General features: G+C 46.1%; 1 protein-coding gene across 3 annotated transcripts in view; it reads right to left on the reverse strand.

Annotated features, from left to right (window-relative positions):
- dock1 (dedicator of cytokinesis 1) overlaps nucleotides 1–22,901 on the reverse strand; it is a 212,953-nt gene that overhangs the window by 146,582 nt on the left and 43,470 nt on the right. For 2 of the 3 annotated variants that reach the window (XR_009931847.1, XM_062474731.1), the window contains exons 7-17: nucleotides 22,698–22,833; nucleotides 19,963–20,120; nucleotides 19,656–19,737; nucleotides 18,800–18,935; nucleotides 17,549–17,621; nucleotides 14,592–14,731; nucleotides 12,808–12,933; nucleotides 12,544–12,668; nucleotides 10,162–10,260; nucleotides 9,645–9,717; nucleotides 4,342–4,445 (exon numbers count right to left, since the gene is read on the reverse strand). Coding sequence is in view for 2 of the 3 variants with exons in the window: in XM_062474731.1 (XP_062330715.1) it covers nucleotides 4,342–4,445; nucleotides 9,645–9,717; nucleotides 10,162–10,260; nucleotides 12,544–12,668; nucleotides 12,808–12,933; nucleotides 14,592–14,731; nucleotides 17,549–17,621; nucleotides 18,800–18,935; nucleotides 19,656–19,737; nucleotides 19,963–20,120; nucleotides 22,698–22,833 (1,252 nt within the window). In the remaining variant the exon portion in view is untranslated. The remainder of the gene's footprint in view (nucleotides 1–4,341; nucleotides 4,446–9,644; nucleotides 9,718–10,161; nucleotides 10,261–12,543; nucleotides 12,669–12,807; nucleotides 12,934–14,591; nucleotides 14,732–17,548; nucleotides 17,622–18,799; nucleotides 18,936–19,655; nucleotides 19,738–19,962; nucleotides 20,121–22,697; nucleotides 22,834–22,901) is intronic. The other variant, XM_062474732.1, reaches the window with a different exon arrangement.

The raw sequence follows: 22,901 nt of genomic DNA on the forward strand, positions 1-22,901 counted from the left end.
ATTCATATGTTTTGCTATCTGCTAAATGCATAAATAACTTTGCAGCTCAAGAGTTGAGTAGTCAGTGACGAGTGGTTGTCAAATTGTAATTCTCTAATCTCGATACATTTTTTAACAACTGGCGCGAGACAATAAAGTGAATATGGCAGCAAAGTAGAGCTACGAGCTCAAACGGAAGCAACTTTTTTATGTAACTAAGATGCACTGTGTCGTCTGTTGTATGTTCCCGTCTAAAGCGACAACATTTTGTTGAAAACAATCCCTGACCAGCCATGCTAGCAGACAGCACCTGGTTTGCGTGACAGCTAAGCGGATGGTTGACAACCCATCTTCCAGGCCGTTGACCATGCTGGTCAGGAATTTAAATGTAGATGCCCATCGTGTTATTGCACGACTTATAAAAACGGCATATCACGTAATTAAGACGGGCGCTGGTTCGCCTCGTTCCCCCGGGCTATTGAACTGCAGCAGAAGAATGGTGTCGACTTGGGTACTAAGTATCATACTGATGAAATGCTATGGAAGCTTTTATATATTAGCATTGAGGGACCAGAGGTTTCAGTTTCTGCCAGACAGAGTTGTGCAGAGATGGCTGTCAGCAGGGGAGAGAGCACATCATGTTTGAGGTTAAAAGTCAATTGTTTTGCTGACTATTACCTTTTTATTTTTTATCACTAGAAATGTGATTTCATTTTTGTTCTTTTCATATCCAGGATGTGTTTAATAAATGGTTAAACATGTTAACAGAATAACACAACTTAAAAGTCTTTGGTTTTGTTGTAACAATGATAAATTACTACTTTTGGAGGGGGGGCCAGTAAAAATTGTCTTGAAAATTATTTTGCACTGAAATTAATGCAAAAAATTAGCTTGCGCGCTATGCACGCTCGCTTTAATGGGAGGTTCCGATTTCACATGGAAAAACATGGGAATCACATCAAAACGTTGTCTAGGTCCTAGGTTCGGGTTAAGCCCCGAATGTTCAACGTAGGCTATGGCTCGGCCCCTGGTGGGGATGGGCTGGTTTGGGCCATTACACTCCCGTGCTGAAAATTGGTCCCACTCCGGCCCTGACTGGGCTTATTCCTGTTGTGCATTAAAAACGCTTGTAGTGTGTAAGAGCATGATTAAACAATAACTACCGTAGTTTAATATGATTTTTGTGTTTGTTTTGTTAAAGCCATTCACATGTACCGTTTACCCATGCCACCCTGCAAAGACCTCTTGCCACCCCTTTGCCACCCCATGTAAAATGTTTTAGATCCACCACTGCATGGCTTGCAAAAATAGACTTATATTTAGTAGACACAGCTTATTTTTTCTTCCAAGATGGCATCCCCATTAATTTCTATGAAAAGTGCTCAGTGGCGCAGTGAGGCAAGCGAGAGCGCGAAACGGACCGCGGCATCTTTCCAGTTCCGGCTCGTCCGGTCATGCGCAGAACAGTGGCTCATGCACGCTTGCAACTAGCTGTACACGTCATACTTTGCGACAACCAGTCGCAAACGTGTGAGCTAAGGCCTTGCAGTGGCAGAATGGGGTACAAGTCCGATCAAGAAGCAGATACATCATGTGAACTTTACGTAAATCAATGTTATTAGTAGTGCTGTCAGTTAAACGCGTTATTAACGGAGTTAACGCAAACCCATTTTAACGGCGGCAATTTTTTTATCGTAAGATTAACGTTATATTTGGCCGTTTTTTTCACATGCTGTTGCAACAACTACTGACGTTAGAAAAACTACAACACCACACCAGATCTAGATAGACCGGAAACAAAACAACAGGCACGCCGCAAACACTTGTTTGGGCTTGCGAGCCGGCTAAAGAGTAGTAGGCTAAAGTTACGTTCTGATTGGATGGCGAGCGCGAGACGCCGAAATGGATGCCAATGGATTCTGAATGGAAAGTTTACTTTTAAAAAGTTGCCAAATGGTTCCATTGACAGGACCAAAGTGATCTGTGTGTTTTGTCGTTGTGAACTGAGCTATCACCTCAGAACGTCCAGTCTGATATACCACTTGATGGCCAAGCACACAGCTGATGCGAATTCTCCGCCCCCTCGTCAAAGCCAGGCGATTGCAATGTTGTTTTCAATAAAAATAAAAAAACATTTGCACTAAGACTAAGCAATCCGATCCACTTTTCCATGTTGATAAGAGCATTAAAATGAGAAAAAATGATCAGAACAGAACAGAAAAAGAAATCAAGCGACATTTAGAATAGTTAAAATGTGCGATTAATTGCGATTAATCGCGAGTTAACTATGACATTAATGCGATTAATCGCGATTAAATATTTTAATCGTTTGACAGCACTAGTTATTAGTACTGTATAGTATTCCTTTCACTTGGTTTAAAAAAATATAGGACTATTCTAGATGGACATACATTCCACATACGACTAATTATTGTGTCGGATTAAAGAAACTGTAAACTTATCTGGCTAAGTCGTTGTTGTAGCTCGTTCGGCAAAGCTAGCTAAATTAAATAAGCCTACAAATATGTTACTATTATAATGATGATGAATGTTGCTTTACTATTACTAGCTTACAGTTATGGTAAGGTTCAGAAGAACATGTCAACAATCTATAATGACGCCTTAACATGCGACAATATCACTTATTATATTCGGCTATAATTACGTTTGTCATGCAATGAACATAATACCATTCATTACAAAATCGTTAAATCTGCTTTAAAATAACGTAAATAAACTACAAACAACCGTCATGTATGTGTACAACCATTTGTAAAACTGGCTACAGCAAAGGCAGGCAACTGTAGATTATCAAGCCCCTTCTCCTTGTGCTCATTCAGCTTAGGTAAATCAGCGATGGGACAATAATGTTCCCTTTTGTGCACGTGCCCTGTTCGTATCCGCCAGCACATTTGCGGGCAACTTTTCTTGACGTAGGCAAATAAACGGGGTGCTCGTTTACCAATTTTGGATTGGTTTCAAAATAAGCAAAAATTATTCTATGAAAAAACTAGTAGTATGAGCCAGGTTTGAGAATCGAACAAAAATTATTGAGGGAGATAGTTTTGGATATATTGACTGGAGTTAATAAAATAAAAACGTCCGGACGAGCTGGGTACCTAACCTGAAACCAATACCACTTACATCCACCGGGGCCTTACACAAGCCAAGGGGTGGGGGTTTGAGTTAGCCCCGCCTCTTTCTTCCTCATAGCATTTAAAGCTACAGACACAGAAACAGCACATCCTGAGGAAAGCTCATTGTGGGACTGCTCGTAGTGGCTAATTCTGCACCAAGGCTGAATTTCGGGACAGAAACTTCAGATACAGTATTGGGGGACCACTAAGGCCTATATAAAAGCATCCAAAAACATCATGTCATGGGATCTTTAAGGCTGTTCATTTTAGCAATTGGAAACATGTACCGTATTATCCGGACTATAAGTCACACTTTTTCTTCATAGTTTGGCTGGTCCTGCGACTTATAATCAGGTGCGACTTTTATATAGAAATATATATAATTTAAATGTTTTAAATGTTAATTCATACTGACTGACATGAACCAACGAGTTCCACGGATTCAGTGATGTGGAATGAGATCGGGAGCTTGGTGAACTAGCTTACCGGTAACTTGCTTGTTGAACTCACTAGCTTGTTATGTTAATTTAGCCTATTCAGCCTCCCAGGTAGGCTGAATAGCTAGTTCACCAAGCTCCCGATCTCATTCCACATCACTGAATCCGTTGAACTCGTTGGTTGTTCTCGTTTGTTGTTCTGGATGTTCTTTCTGCTATTGTGTAGCTGAATAACTGTTAATGTGTTACGTCAACATACCGGACACCTATTCAACCTGTTGTTCTGTGTGCCATTGTGTAGTTGAATAACTTGCCTTTCCAGATTAAATGTCTGTTCTGGGTCTTGGATTTTGTGAAATAAATGTCTAAATAAATGCGACTTATAGTCCAGTGCAATTTATACATGTTTTTTCCTCTTCATGACGCATTTTTTGACTGATGTGACTTATACTCCGGAGCGATTTATTGTCCGAAAAATACGTTAATGGCACAAAACCAATTTCGGACCAGCGATCCTTGATGTAGCCTATAGAAGCCATGCGTCTAGGTGTGCAGGTGTTTGCAGGAGTTGCTGTGCTGCGCTGGCATGTCAGCTATGTGCAGCACTAATAACTGTGTGCAGTTGTGCTGGCACGTATAACGGCCCATACTGCGTGTTTATGCGTGTGCGTGTCTTTGTGTGCGTGTGCATGTGTGTGTTCCTGTGTATGCGCTCATGCGTGCGCGTGTGTGTGCGTTCATGTGTGTGTGTGTGTGTGGAGGCGGGTGCAGGGCCCCAGGGGGAGTACCTTGTACACAATGAGATCGTGCTCGCCGTCTCTCAGTGTCGTGCCGTCGTACCTCATCAGCTTGACAAACGACAAGGCGAATATTTTCTCTGATTTGTCTTTTGCTGTGGGAAGTAGAGAGGGAGGAGGAGAGGGGGAGTCAGGAGGAGAAGGCGGCCATCACTGGTCATTACTATGTCCTCGCTCACATGTGTGGATTTGTATTCTTGCATGAGAATGGATAAAAAGTCCTGGGAAAAATGTGTGTTCTGTGTGTGTGTGTCTACAGACAGACAAGCCTAACCCTAAACCTCACCCTGCTAAACCAGGATTACTCAGTAACAAACAGCCAAACAACAGCCCCATAATCCTTGGGAGAGAGAGCATGGATCCGTGGGAGTTCACCGTGAGCTCGGCTAGAGCTGCTTGTGTCTGGTATCCTGACATTTCATCGTACATGTCAGATTGCCCTACCAGGGCTTACTGTGCATGCGCACATCAATATTGCGTCCTTTTTGTCACGCTGTAAAATCATCCTACTCTTTTATATTAGACTGGAAGGACAATCTTATGGAGGTATTTGCACTGTAAAATCATCCTACCAGGATTTTTCAACGTGGTTGAATGGATTGATAGATAGCTACACTTTTTTGCTCCGGTAGAACAATCATACAAGGTAAGAAAAACCGACAGAACACCAGTCGGCCTCTCACCGGACGTGTTCTTGAAGTCTCTGCTCTGGAGGGACACAGGGGTAGACTGCGGGGGGCGGGGGGGGCAGGAAAACAGGTCCTGAGAGTTACGTTCATATGCGGTGGGGCGACGAGACGGCAACGCATTCATCACGGCGGCGGATCAAACAAGCTCGGATTTAGGTGCAGCAGGATGTGATTCATCGGAGCGTGTGGCGCGTTTGATCTGCATAAATCCTCTCATTGGTTTCCTGCCCGCAGTTCTGCCACTGAATGATGGGGGGGGGGGGGGGGGGGGGGTGAATGTGTGTGTGTGTAAGTGTGTGTGTGAGTGTGTATGGGTGCAGGGCAGGTAAACAACAACCCAGAGCTACTGGAGAAGACAGGAACAGCCTTGGGAATTGGAATGCATTCATTTTGTCCTGTCCAACACAGATGCTCACTGACCTGGTGTGAACTTTGAACTCTGGCGAAGATTGTCGTTTTCATGTTTGTTGTTGCTCTCCGAGACTACAGCGCATGTCAACCTCCCACCCGCCTACACGCACACACACTCTCTAACATGACAGGACATGTACCATCTCCAGCATGACTGGGACAGTCTCTCTGGCAATAAACAGGCACGAGTGTGATGGAGGCTGACAGTAGCAGTCAGAGTCAGCTGCTGTAGAGCTGTCTGCTGGTTGAGGACCAGAGCAGGACGCTGGGTTGCAGGAGCCTGTCAGGGCCCAAGTCTTCACTGTCGTCACTGTCTCGCCCATCGCTGCAAAGTTCAGCAGTGGCTGGGAGCACAGTAAACGGAGGTAGGGCAAGCTGAGGGGGAGAGAGGGAGGCTAGGGTAGGGGGGAGGAGGACAGGGTTCCCGCAGGGTCTTAAAAAGTCTCAAATTCAGAACTTTAAATTTAAGGCCTTAAAACATCTTAAAAACTGACATATTTTCATCCGAGGTCTTAAATTTCATTTAGTCAGGTCTAAAAAAGGTTTTACCCTCGTTCATTTCCAGAAACGCTGGCCGCAGACTCAATACTCAAAAAGTATTGAGTCATAGCCTACAAAGCGAGTCTTTGCTACAAACGAAACCAGCAGAAAGCTGCCCTCAGAACGTTGGTTCGGTGTGTTGTAGTTCTTTCTGGGGGATATTGGTGTTGGTATGTACGCGGTGAAAACTACAAATCCTGTGATAAATGCAATACCTGCCTGCGAAATACGTCTGCGATTCCTCAGAGTTTGTTAAAGTTCGGCTACGTGTGAAAAATGGGAAAGTGTACTTTCAACGAGGCATGGCTAGATCACAGCGATTTCCGCTGTTGGCTACAAGCGGTACCCAGCTCCAGGTACGAGGCTCGCTGCAAACTTTGCCCAAAAAATATTCAATTCGGTTACTAATGTGATTGCTTTATCTGTGAATTAAATGTATGCTTTTTAAATGACTGAATTCATTGAAATTTTTTTTTCAGAATTTCTTTGATTTCAATATTTTTTGGGGTAATGCGTCGTGTAGGTCTTAAATTTCAAACTTTATAGTTTTAAAATGTCTTAAAAAGGTCTTATATTTGACTTACTGAAACCTGCAAGAACCCTGGGAGGGGAGAAAGAGAAGCTGGGGTAGAGGGGGAGATGGGGAGAGAGAGAGAGATTGGGGTCTAGGGGGAGGTGGGGAGGGAGGGAGAAAGAGAGGCTGGGGTAGAGGGGGAGGAGGAGAGAGAGAGCTAGAGGCTGGGGTAGAGGGGGAGGTGTGGAAAGAGAAGCAGGGGAAGAGGGAGAGGATGACGCAGAAGCAAGAGGAGAGAGGCTGAGTCACAGACACCTGTCTGAAACACACTCATACATCTGAAGGTTAAGTATTTCCCTGGTAAAAACCAGGGCAATGCTGTCTAGACGTCGTCTTCTCAGCCCTAGCGAAGCACACCCAGCATGTTTTAAGAGCAGAGTCAGCACGGAACTTTCTAGTTGGAGAAAGAAATAAAATATGAATGATGCCTGTCTAGTAGCCGGGGTGGCCAACCTGGATCCCCGGTTCACCTCAGGATGTTTTCCACAACCGTCAGATAAGTTGACGTGTGACTGTCATCGCACACTGTTCCTAGTGGGACCTGTTCAGGGCTCCCCGGGAGTGATGTGGAGGGAGCGATGTGGAGGGAGAAGGATGTTGGAGGGCCATTAGGCTGTGATAGGAGCTTGGTTATGGGCTTGAGGATGAAGCCAGTGATATAAGGAGGAGAGCTGGCAGCGTAAGGTGAACCGTGACAGAGGAGCCACTCCACGGGGATTAAGACTTAGTTCAGGGCTCCATGGTCCTGCCATCACCAGGCAGAGAAGAGGGCTATGGCTCTACAGAGGGAGGAGGAGTTTGGAGGGAGGAGGAGTTTGGCTGGAGGTGCAGTTTTGTTTGTGCTCGAGGCGAGGTGGAGAGGATTTTTGAATACGTTGACTTCCAGCTCCTGGGAGCTTTTAAACATTTAAAACCACAACTAAAACTGAGAGACAAAGTTTAACTCCTCAAGATGCCTTCACACCTGCCGCAACATAAACAAATGAATTATTGTGGACTTGTCTGACATCCCAAGACCAGAAGACAAGATGCCGCATAGTCTGGGTGGAGGAGTTTAATTAAAGGACACGGGAGGTCACTCGGTGTGAGAGACTAATTATTGAAACGAAACTTGTCTGGTTCACTGCGAGAACATGCATTATTTTGTTATCTGTGGAAAAACTGTGCTGTGCAGTCCTTAACCTGAAATGGGAGGACTTTGTATAAAAGGTGATGTACAGTTAGGTCCATAAATATTTGGACATTGACACAATTTTCATCATTTTGGCTCTGTATACCACCACAATGGATTTGAAATGAAACAATCAAGATGTGCTTTAAGTGCAGACTTTCAGCTTTAATTTCAGGGTATTTACATCCAAATCAGGTGAACGGTGTAGGAATTACAACACATTTTATATGTGCCCCCCCCCTTTTTAAGGGACCAAAAATAATTGGACAAACTAACATAATCATAAATCTAATTGTCACTTTTAATACTTGGTTGCAAATCCTTTGCAGTCAATGACAGCCTGAAGTCTGGAACCCATAGACATCACCAGACGCTGGGTTTTGTCCCTGGTGATGCTCTGCCAGGCCTCTACTGCAACTGTCTTCAGTTCCTGCTTGTTCTTGGGGCATTTTCCCTTCAGTTTTGTCTTTAGCAAGTGAAATGCATGCTCAATTGGATTTAGGTCAGGTGATTGACTTGGCCATTGCAGAACATTCCACTTCTTTGCCTTAAAAAACTCTTTGGTTGCTTTCGCAGTATGCTTCGGGTCATTGTCCATCTGCACTGTGAAGCGCCGTCCTATGAGTTCTGAAGCATTTGGCTGAATCTGAGCAGATAATATTGCCAGAAACACTTCAGAATTCATCCTACTGCTTTTGTCAGCAGTCACATCATCGATAAATACAAGGGAACCAGTTCCATTGGCAGCCATACATGCCCACGCCATAACACTACCTCCACCATGCTTCACTGATGAGGTGGTATGCTTTGGATCATGAGCAGTTCCTTCCCTTCTCCATACTCTTCTCTTCCCATCATTCTGGTACAAGTTGATCTTGGTCTCATCTGTCCATAGGATGTTGTTCCAGAACTGTACAGGCTCTTTTAGATGTTTTTTGGCAAACTCTAATCTGGTCTTCCTGTTTTTGAGACTCACCAATGGTTTACATCTTGTGGTGAACCCTCTGTATTTACTCTGGTGAAGTCTTCTCTTAATTTTTGACTTTGACACAGATACGCCTACCTCCTGGAGAGTGTTCTTGATCTGGCCAACTGTTGTGAAGGGGTTTTTCTTCACCAGGGAAAGAATTCTTCTGTCATCCATCACAGTTGTTTTCCGTGGTCTTCCGGGTCTTTTGGTGTTGCTGAGCTCACCAGTGCGTTCTTTCTTTTTAAGAATGTACCAAACAGTTGATTGAGCCACACCTAATGTTTTTGCTATCTCTCTGATAGGTTTGTTTTGATTTTTCAGCCTAACGATGGCTTGCTTCACTGATGGTGACAGCTCTTTGGACTTCATATTGAGAGTTGACAGCAACAGATTCCAAACACAAATACCATACTTGAAATGAACTCTAGACCTTTTATCTGCTCCTTGTCAATGAAATAACGAACTCCCATGAGGGAATAACATACACCTGGCCATGGAACAGCTGAGCAGCAAATTGTCCAATTACTTTTGGTCCCTTAAAAAGGGGGGGGCCACATATAAAATGTATTGTAATTCCTACACCGTTCACCTGATTTGGATGTAAATACCCTGAAATTAAAGCTGAAAGTCTGCACTTAAACTCAAATCCATTGTGGTGGTATACAGAGCTAAAATGTTGAAAATTGTGTCAATGTCCAAATATTTATGGACCTAACTGTAAGTCTAAATGTTGAAAACAAAATGTATGAAAAAGCACTTATAAAACTTGAGAATGTGCACTTTAACCAATGGTGAAGGACTAATCTAAAGCTGTTGAGAGGAAAATCAAGAAGAAAAATAAATTGTTGTCCCAACCATTGTTGGAGACGCTGTATAAATTATTTTAAAAGGTGATTTGAACGCTGAATTTGTTAATTAATTTATTCAGTCAGTACTCACAGTCCTGAGATGACCGGTGTCGGAAGGTGAATCGCAGGTGACTTCGGTTCACATCTTCTATGGGGATGGCAACCTTGTGCAGGAGGGGGTGAGAGGCACATCAATGAAACCATATAGCTTGGTAACACACACCTGATCACCCACATACATACACCATGATGGAACAGGGCCCTGAAAACCAGGACAAAAATTCCTGTCCTGACATGAGAAATGGGACGCGCTCCTTCTGACCTTCACTCGTATGAATTGGAAATATCCACATTTTTTGCTTCTCATTACACTTCTAATCTGCAATATGTCCTTTACCGAAAAATATTCATCCTTGGACACGATGAATGTTTCTGAACTCAATGATTTTATTTGCATATAAATTCTATCCATCTTCGCCCAGTAAACCTATAAATAATTAACTTTAACTTAAAGGATTTGGCTTTCATTCCATGTATGGTAAATGTGTGTGGAAACGGATTCCTTGAGCGTGTGCAGACCAGAGGTAGGCGATCCTGGAGAGGCTCACCTTGATGGTTTCAAACCAGCGTGGCTGCTTCACCTGGTAGTAGATGACAGACTTGTACTCCAGGATCCCATCGTCCCCAGCACCAGGGAAGATCACGTTCTACAGGCGGGGAGACGAGAGAGCCATGCGTCACCTGAGTTCTTTACATGAACCTTTTATGAACGGTGGAAAGCTCTGCTGAGTGTTGGAGGTGTGTGTGGTGTGTCATCTACGGCTACGGGATGTGAAGTGTGTTTTGAGACATAACAGCTCAGAGCCACCGCTCTGTCCAAACACTGGACGCTTTCACAGTAAGTAGCCTGCCACTTATTCCTTCCTGGAAAGGGAAAGCTTCAGTGTTTAACAAAAACAAAAAAAACGTTAACACTAAAAAACACGTGTGGCCGTGGCGTTACACACGAAGGGCAGACTGTCCACCGTCCTACAGGGTGTGGCTAGATAACTAACAGCCCCTGACAGCCGGCTCCAAAGGAAAACATACATGAGAAACTCAATACTGAAGAGGGAGGGGTCTCCTGCTGCAGTGCTGACTGCACTCACTCATCGCATGTGGCATGCATGTATTATTATCATTCAGACAGGGAGAAACACACACACATCTCACCTCTCTCTCTGGTTCTCTCTCTTTCTCTGGTTCTCTCTCTTTCTCTGGTTCTCTCTCTCTCTCCCTCTCTCTTTTCCACATCCCTCTCTTTCTGCCGCTCTCCCTCTCCATCTTCTTCTCCTCCAACAGTTGTGGACGGCGCACGCCGATGACACATTCGGGGCTAATGGCGAGTTAACTTTCAGTGATTATGAGGATAACAGGCTGAGCCTTCACCTGCCACGGAGAGCAGAGCTGGGGGGCAGGTGGTCACTGCTGCGCCCCCACTAAACGCCTGCGCACCATGAATCCTGGGACCAGATGACACAGGAAGGGGGGGGGGCTAGAGCTTGTCTGGTCTTGCATGTCCATCTCTGTCTGAGGGCAAAGGTGCCAGTAAGTGCTTGTGTTTGATTGCTCCTTGTCAAAAGAAAAAAAGGCATCTTGAGACAGTTGGTATGATTGTCACAGGTAGGTGTGTGAGTATGTGTGTGTGTGGTTGTGTCTCTTAACAAAAGTCAGACTCCGATCCTGCCTCCTCAAGCATAATCACAGGAAACGACATGGCCCTCATCTCAGATGCAGTTCTCTGCCAGCCAATAACCACTCGCTCAGGGACTGCATTCACCCACAGCGGATTCTGTCATGTCCCTGGGGAGTTGGCAACTTGGAGAAGAAGTGTGTATGAAAACGCGTGCTCCCTCCAGGACAGCGCAGGCGAGACACCAGCGAGGCTGATTAATGTTTGTTAATCCGTGTAGAGCAACGTCAGAGACTCCCATCACTACTGCCTGAAGGCAGCAGCACTCAATACGAAACACAGAGGGGGGGGGGGGGGGGGGGGGTGCATGGATTTGCAAAGCCTCCAAGGAGCTTTGTTTTTCAGAGTGGGGGCAAAAAAATTACAATTAAAGTGTGGTTTATCTACTCATCTCTACAGCATGAAGTCTGTCATAGCGGTAAGTGGCCCGTTTAGCTTGGAGAGGGAGCCAGTAGTAGAGCTCATCACCAGGGGCCTGCTGTACGGCTCCTCTCATAAAGAAGGGACTCGCTCCGGCATTTCCACTCGCCCCTGGGGAGGAGGGGTGGCTGGGACTCATTTACTAGCGCTGCTTTTCCAATCTTGAACTAACTGCATAATTGAGGCAGCTGAGACTGATGAGGTAATCTGCACCTCACACGGGGGGAAGGTCCCCGTTAGGATGGGGTACTGAACTGAGAGAACATGTAGGGATGACAGAGAGAGAGAGACATATGAAGAGAAAGATAGATGGAGAAAGAGAGAAAAAGAGAGAAAGATGAAGAGAGAGAGACACTGATTCAAACCAACACTGTTACAAAATAAGTTATTTTTCTTTCTTTTTTTTTACAGGTACAGCAACTTCTTCCCAGACCATCAACTTCTTCCTAGACCATCAACTTCTGGGACCAAAAGAGTTCATTTTTCCCAAGACAATGAAAGACCTAACATTGGTCTGGTCAATCAAACAACAGGCACTGGATGTTCAGCCTCTTGGCTATGACAGGCTGAAGTGCCAAACAGCCTGTCTCATCTTTTCTGACTCTATTTGTGTCAGTTTGATGGCCTAAGTGCAGTGCTGACTTAACAAGACTGCAGCTAGTGCTGCAAATCACCGGCTTTCCAACAGAAAGGTGATTTTCCACACTTTGAAGACAGGAGCGTTGAGCATGTAGTTTGACTAGTGGTGTTTTTTTTGTGGGGGGTTGATTGTGTGTGTGTGTGTGGGGGGGGGGGGACATGACACAACTATTTTTTAAATAATCATCAAAACTCCTACCTCCAGTTTCTTGCCATCTTCATCATACACGGACATGGTGACCTCCACATTCTTGGGGGTGGTCTTGCTGCCCTTGTCAAACTCGCCCTGGACCAGGGTCACATATATGTCATTGCGCACATCACCTTGGAAGAGATGCGGAAAAAGCTTTCAAAGGAAGACTGAAATATGTGCATTCAAAACAGGTGTGTGTGTGTGTGGGGGGTCACCAGCCGAAAGTGTCCCTGAGGACAGCGGGGGGGTTCCGGAGGCGGACCTCCTTACCTGGCATGATGATCTCAGGGAAGCCCATCTTGCGTGCCACGGCGGTGGATCGGTCGACCAGGTGAGGGAAGTCCTTCCTTATCTGGTGGATGTCTCCAGGAAGTCGCTTCAGCGTCACCCACAGACCTGGCAGAGACCACAGAGATGTGACATCACACAGCTAACAGCAGAACGCCTGCATCAGAAGATGGAAACATTCCTGAAAACCAGCTCCCTTCTACCAAAGTTCAGAATTCACTCAAAATCTCCAGTCTAACATACAGTGACCTGCAAGAAGACCTCAAAGCACCATGGAGTTCTTCATCAAAGCCAGCTTCCTTTTAAGAAATGTAGGCCTGCTTCCGGTATAACTTTAAAATAGTTCAAACAGGGCGCTAATTGGAGGTTGGGTAAGTTAAATAATTGGGCAGGAGACCCACACTCGGAGATGGCGGTCGCTCTCTGAGTCGGACTCATTTTCCAACAAAGGGCTCTCATTTTGAAACAACTGGACCTGCGAGGGAATTTAATGGATCTGTTTTTTGAGGGGGGTTCTTAGAAATGACACAGCTGAACGGAATGGTTTTCTCCTGGTTGCGCTCTGCTTTAATGAGAGCAGAAACACTGCCTGGTGGACTGTCAGGCGCCTAACTGGACCCGTTATAGCAGATCCATGCTCCTTCAGTACACACACACAAACACACAGAGAAGGCTATGATGTATCCCCCACAGCGCAGGTCATCCCATTAAAGCTGTTCGCTGCATGCTGCATGATAGAGAGGAAGTGCTTTTCCGACAAATGCTCGGTTTTGTCAGAACTGACAGATTCCTTGCTAGCACCGCAGCTCGAAAAGTCTTTTGATATTCAGAGGCCTTACTCACACTTCATGCTGCTCCCGGGAACTTCCCCACACCCCCTCACCAGCCCCCCCCCTTGCCGGCCTAGTCAGAGGCTTAGTGCACCTGACATTCATCCAGGTACCTCCTCAGCTAACCCTGACCCTCCTGGTGGAGCATGACGCTACCGCCCGGAGGGGCATGGTGTTCCTACAGACCTCATCTTGGGTGGCAGCTCATGTTCCACCAGGGAACGTCCAGATGATGAGAAACAGGTTTCAAATAGAAACTGAAACACTTGAGATCAGACCTTCTGACATGGTTCACAGGATAAAACCCAGTGGCTACTAAGGATTGCTATATAGAGAGGCATAAGTCAAAATCGTTGGCAGGCGTTGAACTGTCTAATCATTTTGTGCAAACTTTTCCCCCTCAGTACCAAAAATACAGATTGACCTAGATACAAGAGACAACTCTCAATAATTAAACAGCTCTCAATAGAAGTGAAGTGTGAAACAGGATTTTTAGACCAACAGTCTGCAGTGAGCATCAGCTGCTAGAGTCAACTGAATAGCAGAGGTCATATACCATTTCTTCCAGAACATTCCAACAGTCCCTGCAGCAGTACAATTTAATTGGGCTGTAGCGTTACTACTATGTTGTCTTTATAATAATGATACATGATGTACCAGAAATGTGCAGAACATTTTACAATATGACCTAAAATACTTTTGGGATTGTATATTATATACATAATAGAATATCCTTATATAGTTATAGAACATATACTGTATATATAGTATTTACTGTACTATATTTGTGTCATTTGGAGACATTCTGTTGCTTACATGTTATTAACATATATGTGTTACGGTACTGTTATGTGTGACCGTACCCGTTAAATAGGAGAAATAACACATCTCAGTAAAATGCTATTGAGAAACCTTGTTTACCCCCGGTCACAGTACCTTGGCCCTTGTGATTGACCTCTTTGGCGGCGATGACTTTGTTGATGACGGTCTGGAGGAAGTCGTTCTCCCCCGCCACCCTGGGTGAAAAACGGGAGATGTTCAGCTGCTTGTGGCGGATGGCGTCATCCAACGCTAGCCTGGAGTATGCACACGACAGGCAAACACCACAGGGAAGAGAGGAAAGAGCAGGAGGAGATGGCAGACAGACGGGACAGGGAAGAGAGGAAGGGAAGGAGCAGGAGGAGAGGGCAGAGAGACGGGACGGGGGGTGACGGGCGTGAAAGAAGGGATGGGGGAAAGAGGATGGGAAAGAGGAAAAAAACACCAAACAGTGATGCAAAGTACAGTGACAGAGACAAAAGCCATTTGTTAGCCAACAGTTGGGCAAGATGGGTAAATGACAGAAACACAGAGAAATCATGTTTAGAAGAAGGCACCCATGTCTGCCCCCCTTGAAGACCGGCAAAAGTGGGAAGCAAGGTTCCTTTCAAAGCGCTCCGACCTGTTTGACTGGATGGAGTGAAGCTTTGAGCATCAGTCCAGTCACACAGAGACTTCCCAACATACCCAGCCGCTAAGCCTTTGAACCTACTAGAAACCCTGGTGTGTCTTGTGTGACAGTGTAGAGATCTAGTGAGTAGGTAGTGAGAGCCAAAGTAACTGAGTGAAGCAGTGGCTGAATAGCAGCAGGAAGCAGCTGTGACCGGGGGGGGGGATGGTGGGAGTCCCCCCTCCTCCTCCTCCTCCTCCCCCCCCCCCCTCCTCCTCCTCCCCCCCCCCTCCCACACACACACAGTCCACAGGCAGAGAGGTTTTGGGTATGTGCAAGCCGTGGTACGCGTCTGCAGTTGCCGAGCAGCGGTAAAAGACGGACAGAGGGAGGGAGAGAGAGGGAGAGCGAGGAAGAGAGAGAGAGAGAGAGAGAGAGAGAGAGAGAGAGAGAGAGAGAGAGAGAGAGAGAGAGAGAGAGAGAGAGAGAGAGGGAGAGAGAGAGTGCGGAGGAGGAGAAGAGTTGGGACAAGGAAAGGAACAGAGAGCTGCTAGCATTGACAGGCCCCTTCAGGGACTCCCCCCTCTTCAACCAGCGCTGCTACAAATAGGCACATGAAACACAACCAACGTCAACAACAGAGGTATTACCCCTCCATAACAACGTTACACAACTTCACGTTTGTCTCTCAGCAACACCCCCGCTTGCCCTGTGTGTCAGAACACCCTGGGGTGGGGGGGGTTGCATTCTGAACATGTTTTGACATTATTTCAGGGAAATACGCCAGGGGGATAAAATGCCCATTGTTGGAATATTCATAACATTTAGCAGGATGTAATGAAACAAACAAAAGCCTCCTTCCATTACAAGGCAGTCGCAGTGAAAAGAGAAGACCAGTTTTCCTGGCTTTTTACTCTTTATGATGGGGTGAGTGAAGGTGATCATAGTCCCGGTCTTACTGGGGTAGAGCCACTGTGAAAACAACAACAAACTGCATTATGGTCTGACACCCGGTTGATCTATATGCCTCATTTCCAAAGACGTTGTTTGAGAACTGGGTCCTGTCCAGAGTGCAGTGACAGTTTCCTGTTCCTCGGTCCTTGTCTCGAGAGCAGATGGAGTCAAGACGACCGGCCACCAACACTCCGGCTACACCGGCTTGGTTGAAAAGACGCTGCTATTTGTGCTGAACCACGTGTTGTCCTACTGGAGGGTGTTGTAATTATGCCCATGATTTATGCGCACCGATAAAAATGTTAGCCGGAGTTGATCTGCCAGCTAAACTGCCTGTATCCGCTAGCATTTCCAATTAAGACAGGAAATCGTGTTAAGGAAAAAGGTTACGCTGGCTCTGCTGGTTCCTCCAAAGACAGGAACAGTTAATGAGATTGCCTTAATGAAGTCAGCAGGGAATAGAGGGAGCTCTACCGTCTAAAACTCACACTAATCAAGTGTCAAGGATACCACACTTCTGTAAAAAAAACAGTGCCGCGTCTTGGCGTGCATCAAGCACACCCCCTTATCCCCTTTCCACACAAGCACACACACACACACTGTTTAAGCACAAGGCAGAGGAGAAGCATCTGTTGATACTGACCTTTGTTGACTAGGGATGCACCGAAATGAAAATTCTGGTTCTAAACCAATGGTGTAACTGTATCAGAATCAGAATTAGTTTGTATTGCCATGTAAGTTCACACAAACATATAAGATTACTTAATCGGCCCCGTACCAAATTTCTGCTGAACCAACACTGCAGATTGCAAATTTGATGTCCTTAATATTAACGGAAAATCACCTGAAATTACATTGGACAACCTAATGGGTGTGCATTAAATAAGGATAATTCACGGATAGTCTGAAAATAGTTTTAGGTTAGTAGGTCACATGACCAATGTGCTATTGAAATTGAAATGTTTAAATCATTTATAAAAAAAATTGTGAGATGAATTTCTTTTCAGGAGCTATGGATAAAGAGCTAATGACATTTCAATAAAACAACTTGTAACTTATTGACAGTTCCTAACTGCTCTTGGCGGACCTAAGATAACTAACAGGGAATATATTTTGAATATCCAACCTGAAACTTTAATTCGGTCCCGTGATCATGGCAGGATCGAACAAGTGAAACCTGAGCACTTTTGGGCAGCATATATTTTTTGTTAATATTTTCGTATTTTTCGTAATTTTGGTGCATCCCTAATGTTGACATTCCTTAGCCCTGTTCCATTGAATGTTATGTAAGTGCGAATGAGGACCGGAGTGTGTGAGTTTGAATGAGGACCAGAGTGTGTGAGTTTGAATGAGGACCAGAGTGTGTGAGTTTGAATGAGGACCAGAGTGTGTGAGTTAGAATGAGGACCAGAGTGTGTGAGTTTGAATGAGGACCAGAGTGTGTGAGTTTGAATGAGGACCAGAGTGTGTGAAGGCCGTGGTGTGTGAGGACCGTGGTAGTCATACTCACGGCTGGAATGGGATGAAGTGCTGCTTGTCCTCGTCGTCCGTCTTGCCATTGATGATGTCAGTGACGTCCATTACTGAAATAAGGGAGAAACCAAGAATGTGGGTTTGGGGAAGCGGAGGGGGTTTAGGGTGGTTTAGTCGCAGTTCTATGGGCGCATGTGAAGCCTTCTGTGACATTACTTGTAAAAAGGGCTATATGAATAAAATGAAATTCGATTTGGAGGGCGAAAGTGTCACAACATGGTCAGACCTCTAAGAAGAAGAATGGTAAAGAAGACCCCCCTACTCAACTTCAACCATTAGGATCTGTGTGGTTAGCCATGTGCCCCCGCCCACCACACCACTTTCATCAGCCAGCCGACAGAGGACTCCTGGGCCTGTGATTAAATTATCCAGCGCTCCCCCACATTACAAGTGACACCAGGCAGCCTTTGATTCCCCAGGCCTGACCCACATAGGCAGCTTTGTAGCGGGGAGAAACACTGCAGAAAGCATTTCCCCGTCTGACTTCAAAAAACGCATTTGATGTCAAAAACTGACGTCTTCACATCTCCCTCACTCCCTCCCCTCTTTATCTCCCACACTTCTTCTCTCTCCCTCCCTCCCCAACTCCCTCCCTCTTTCTCTCCCTCCCACTCTCACCCTACCTCCCTCTCTCTCACTACCTCCTTCTCTTTCATCTTCCCTCCCTCTCTCACTACCTCCCTCTCTTTCACCCTCCCTCCGTTTCTCTGTCCACTTACCTCACTCTAACCTCCCTCCCTTTCTCTACCTTTCCCCCTCAAACTCACTACCTCTCTATCTACCTCCCTCCCTCCACCCCCTCTCTACTTCCCTCCCTCCACCTCACTCCCTCTCTATTTACCTCCCTCCCCAGTTGCACAGCACTGAAGATGATGACTTCCCTAATAAACCACTGTCTTGTATATCAGGACACCATACTCTCTGTCACTCTCTCAGTTCCTCTCACTCTTCCTTGTTGTATCTCTGTTATCTGAGAGGAGAAGCGACAGCACAATGCCATCAAATTAGTTTCCTACGGAGCAGCTTGTCCACAGAGAGGATCCAGACCCTACTTATTAACTTCACCCCAAAAATCTTGACATTTCTGACAGATGTCTTCGTTTGCTTGTTTTGGCGGGCTTGATAGACCTCTCACACGTAAAAACACAGAGGGGCTCACCGGACAAGTGTGCGTACCTGGACCTACAGGACTGGGACTAGTGTTACTGGACAACTCAGGCAAGGTTACCTGCCACTCCGAAGGGTCTCCTCAACCCTGACGTCAGCTTCTTGGTGTTGTTGTCGCGCAGCTCCATGCGGCCCACCCTGACGATCTGACACACAAAGCTGATCTTGTCTCTCTTCAGATCCTCGCTTCCCAGGTCCTGGGGGAGACGAGACAAGGCAACAAGAGAGATAAATGGGTCGTCATGGACTGCCCCTGCTGAGAGAACGTGGGCATCTCAGAATGTTTACGTTGGAGTTGACTGTGGGGACTGTGGCTGCTTATTAGGCAATGACATTTGCCAGGTCCATGCAAGCATTGATGAATTGATCGAACCTTTTCAGGGACTGTGAAGGAGGCACGGTTTGGCGAAAATTGCCTTGACACAACTTTACATTTACATTTAGTCATTTAGCAGACGCTCTTATCCAGAGCGACTTACAGTAAGTACAGGGACATTCCCCCGAGGCAAGTAGGGTGAAGTGCCTTGCCCAAGGACACAACGTCAGTTGGCATGACCGGGAATCGAACTGGCAACCTTCGGATTACTAGCCCGACTCCCTTACCGCTCAGCCAACTGACTCCCTCCCAACTTTGATTGTGTCCTCATTTCCTGCTCTAAACCCCTGTGTGCACCCACCCCCACCCCTCCCCAGGAGGGCCCAGTGACGCTGGGCCCGTGCCTTGTATTGGTGAGGTGACCCCTTCCATAGCCCTCCCCGGTAAATACAGCTAGCCTTTTCATAAACAAGCTGGGTAAACATTGCCTCAACCTCAACTCTAGCGACATGTATGGTTAACCGGTACACAGCCAGCACACACACAAGTATTCGAGCTTGAAGTCACCCACACAAACCTTATCACTCGCACACACACTCACCGTGAATACTGATCGAAGGTTGTGAAGTTGGTCTATGTCTTTTACCAGCCCTGAACTTGACCATCGCACCAGATAGTTTTCACTAAGGGGGAGAAAAGGTTAACTGAAATCAAGACATTGCAATTAGACGTTCAATACTATACGCTGATCCAACACTACACACACTCTGTTTGGAAACAATTCACCTGACTAGTGTTTGGCCGTTGTAGAAATCCTGGAACAAAGCCAGACGCCCTGGTCAGAGCGCTAGACTCGCTGTCTTCAGACCAGTGGCACTGTGTTCATGCGGTTCCTGTTGAACACGTACCTGATGAACTTGGACTCCACAGGGTCATAGAGAGACATGAGCACCTCGGCGTCCTCCCCTATCTTGCACACCACGTTCTTCAGAGTCACAAAGAGGGCGAAGGAGGGCGTGGAGGCGAACTTGGCTTGGCGACTCAGGTCGATATTCTGCTTCTGGGACTGCGGGAGAGAGAGAGAAAGAGAGAGAGATGCTGCCTTCAATTAAGGGGGCCAGCACTCTTCAGTAGACCACCCTTCACAGCCCCGTCCCGGGGAAGGTTGCGTAGGAGGTGGCCGGCCCTGGGGACAACACCGAGGAGGAAGGGGACCGGGTAGGCAAATAGAAACGCTCTCCGTGTACTGATGCAGAGGACAAGGTGACGAGCACAGGGGTTATTTATCGTCCGTCAGGATGAGGAGTAAGGGTGGGGTCTTTGACAGTTTGATGTGCTTATAAATTCGGGAGAAGACTTCATCAGGCTTTATAAATCAATCTGTTTCCCAGTTCGAGGACTGAAAGGGTGATAGTGGTGGTGTGAGATGGGGGGGGGGGGGGGGTATATTAAATGTATTAAGCGTGTTAACATACAAAATGACGCACCTTTACACAAAAGGACCTGACAGGAGGTCTTCCTTGGCGCCACACGCAATCGTTGCGAGGTGTGTTTTTTTTATTGGTCTGATCTTCTGAACAGTCTATAAACTGAGCGCGTGTGTATTTATGTGTGTGAGAGAGTATGTTTTGGTCCTGGGTAACTGGCAGCCGAAAACCCAAATTAATATTCCTAGCGGGTGACCTGAGAGAATTTCAAAATGCCTGTCCATATGCAAAGAGGGGAAGATGAAAAGGTCACGTAATGAGAGTGTGTAGCAGAACGGGGAGCTGTGTTCCGGAACCATGCTACCTGCACAGATGAAATTCAGGATTGTGGGTCAGGGACCTAGGGAGGTTAAGATGAAGGCACTTGAATGTTATCCCTTTTCTCTGTTGCCCAGGTATGCCCTTTTTCCTCTGAGAGCTCAAGTGTGTGTGTGTGTGTGTGTGTGTGTGTGTGTGTGTGTGTGTGTCTACAGGCAGACGAGGCCTGGGCTCAACTCCCTCTCTCTGTCTCAGATGTCAGAGAGCCCTCACCCTGCTGAATGCACATCATTGCGCCGATGTGATGCATGATAGTCGCCTGTATTTTACACTTCCTGGTATGAACACACTCAAGGCCTCATGTTCGTACATTCGCAAACGTAGCGTTATTAGCGCCATGGCCAACCCGCAGATTGCGCACACTGTGATACAGTTTACGTTGTATATACGAAACCTGTAAGTCATCGGGTAATCAGCGCCTTTCTCCGCCCAGTATACCGTACATTGCGAGCATTTAAACGCGCAATTGAATGGGCCTCCTTCTCTTTTTCTATCTTGGATCAGCCACCAAAGTCAAAACAGCGATGACTGTTTGAAATGATCCTGATGCCAATATGTATCGAGGAGTTTAACAACTGCTGGAATGGAATGTGAACGCTGAGTCGGAGATTCAATGTAATCTTTGATTAACTGTAATATTGCATGGCTGCTTAATCTCTAACGCGTAAGGATTTCGTGTTCACTCAACTCAAAAAGTGTGATCCTTGTGGCAAAAATCCTTTGGCGTATGTCTTCGTCTTGCTTGGGTTACGGCTGCCATTTCACCAGGAGGCATATGCACATCCTGGTTTACGCCTGCTTTAAACAGGCGGAGAATTTTCACCTCAAAATAGAGGTGCGCTTTCACAGGCGTTTTTTGTACATACAGCGGAATACATAATTAGGCGCACTTTACGCATCCCCTCCCATCTCTTTATAGGAAACTCCCACTTTCCCCATGACCCTCCCGTGAATGCATATGCATGACACGGAAAAGCGCAATTTGCCATGTACAGTTCCCGCGACAGACAGTCTGCGCTTTTACCTCAGTGTGGCATGTTTGTACATACCTCGCCATGCTTTTACGTGCAAATTGCGAAACAAGTACGCCTGAAGTGGGCGCAAAAGCGTTAGTACATGAGGCCCTCAGACTCTCTCTACTCTCCCTCTCTCCCTTTCTCTATCTCTCTTCCCCTCCCTCCCACCCACCCTTCCTACCACTCTCTCCCTCTCTCTTTATACCTCCATCTCTCTCTCATCCTTGCTTTCGCCACCTCTACTTTCTCTCTCCCTCCCTTACTCACCCAACCACCCAACCAATCTCTGTCTCCCTCCTCCTCTACCTTTCTCTCTCCCTGCCTTACTCACCCAACCCCCTCTTCCCCACTCTCCCCCTCTACCTTCTCTCGCTCCTTCTCTTACTCACCCCCCACCCCCCAGTATCTTCCCTTCCGCTGTTGGCCTCTTCAACAAGGCCAAGGGTTCACACTGACTCCATGAATAAATGCCCTTAAAACAACACTGCTTTTTGCACTGGACAATACAATCCTGTACCATTTGTATTTTTTGTAATATTTGTATTTTTATATTCTAAATTACTGCAACTTATATTTTATTTTATATGTTATTGTATAGTTTATTTTAATCTAATTCCATTGCTAGTTATGTACCCTTAGTTTGTTAGTTATGTACCCTTAGTATAGTTAGTCCTCATATTTAAATGTTATATTCCTATATGTTTAATGTTTGCACCTTCCTGCCAAAGCAAATTCCTTGTCTGTGCAAACTTTCATGGCGAATAAAACCCATTCTGATTCTGATCCCTCTCCCATCTGTGGCCAGCTGTGGTGTCTGGCTACCTTCTCCTCCTGGATCCTCTCCTCTATCTGCCTCGAGGCTGCTTCGTGGGCCCTGAAAAGGCTGATAGTGCTTGTCAGCTCAGGGTCCAGGATGTTGCCGTCCTTGTCTCGCACCACCAGGTCCAGGTCCAGGTACCTGTTACACAGAAGAGTCAATGCAATTATTCTGATGGTGCATGTGCTCAGATGATCCACCTTTGACAG

This window comes from Osmerus eperlanus, chromosome 12, assembly GCF_963692335.1.
Source record: "Osmerus eperlanus chromosome 12, fOsmEpe2.1, whole genome shotgun sequence".
Taxonomy (NCBI): Eukaryota; Metazoa; Chordata; class Actinopteri; order Osmeriformes; family Osmeridae; genus Osmerus; species Osmerus eperlanus.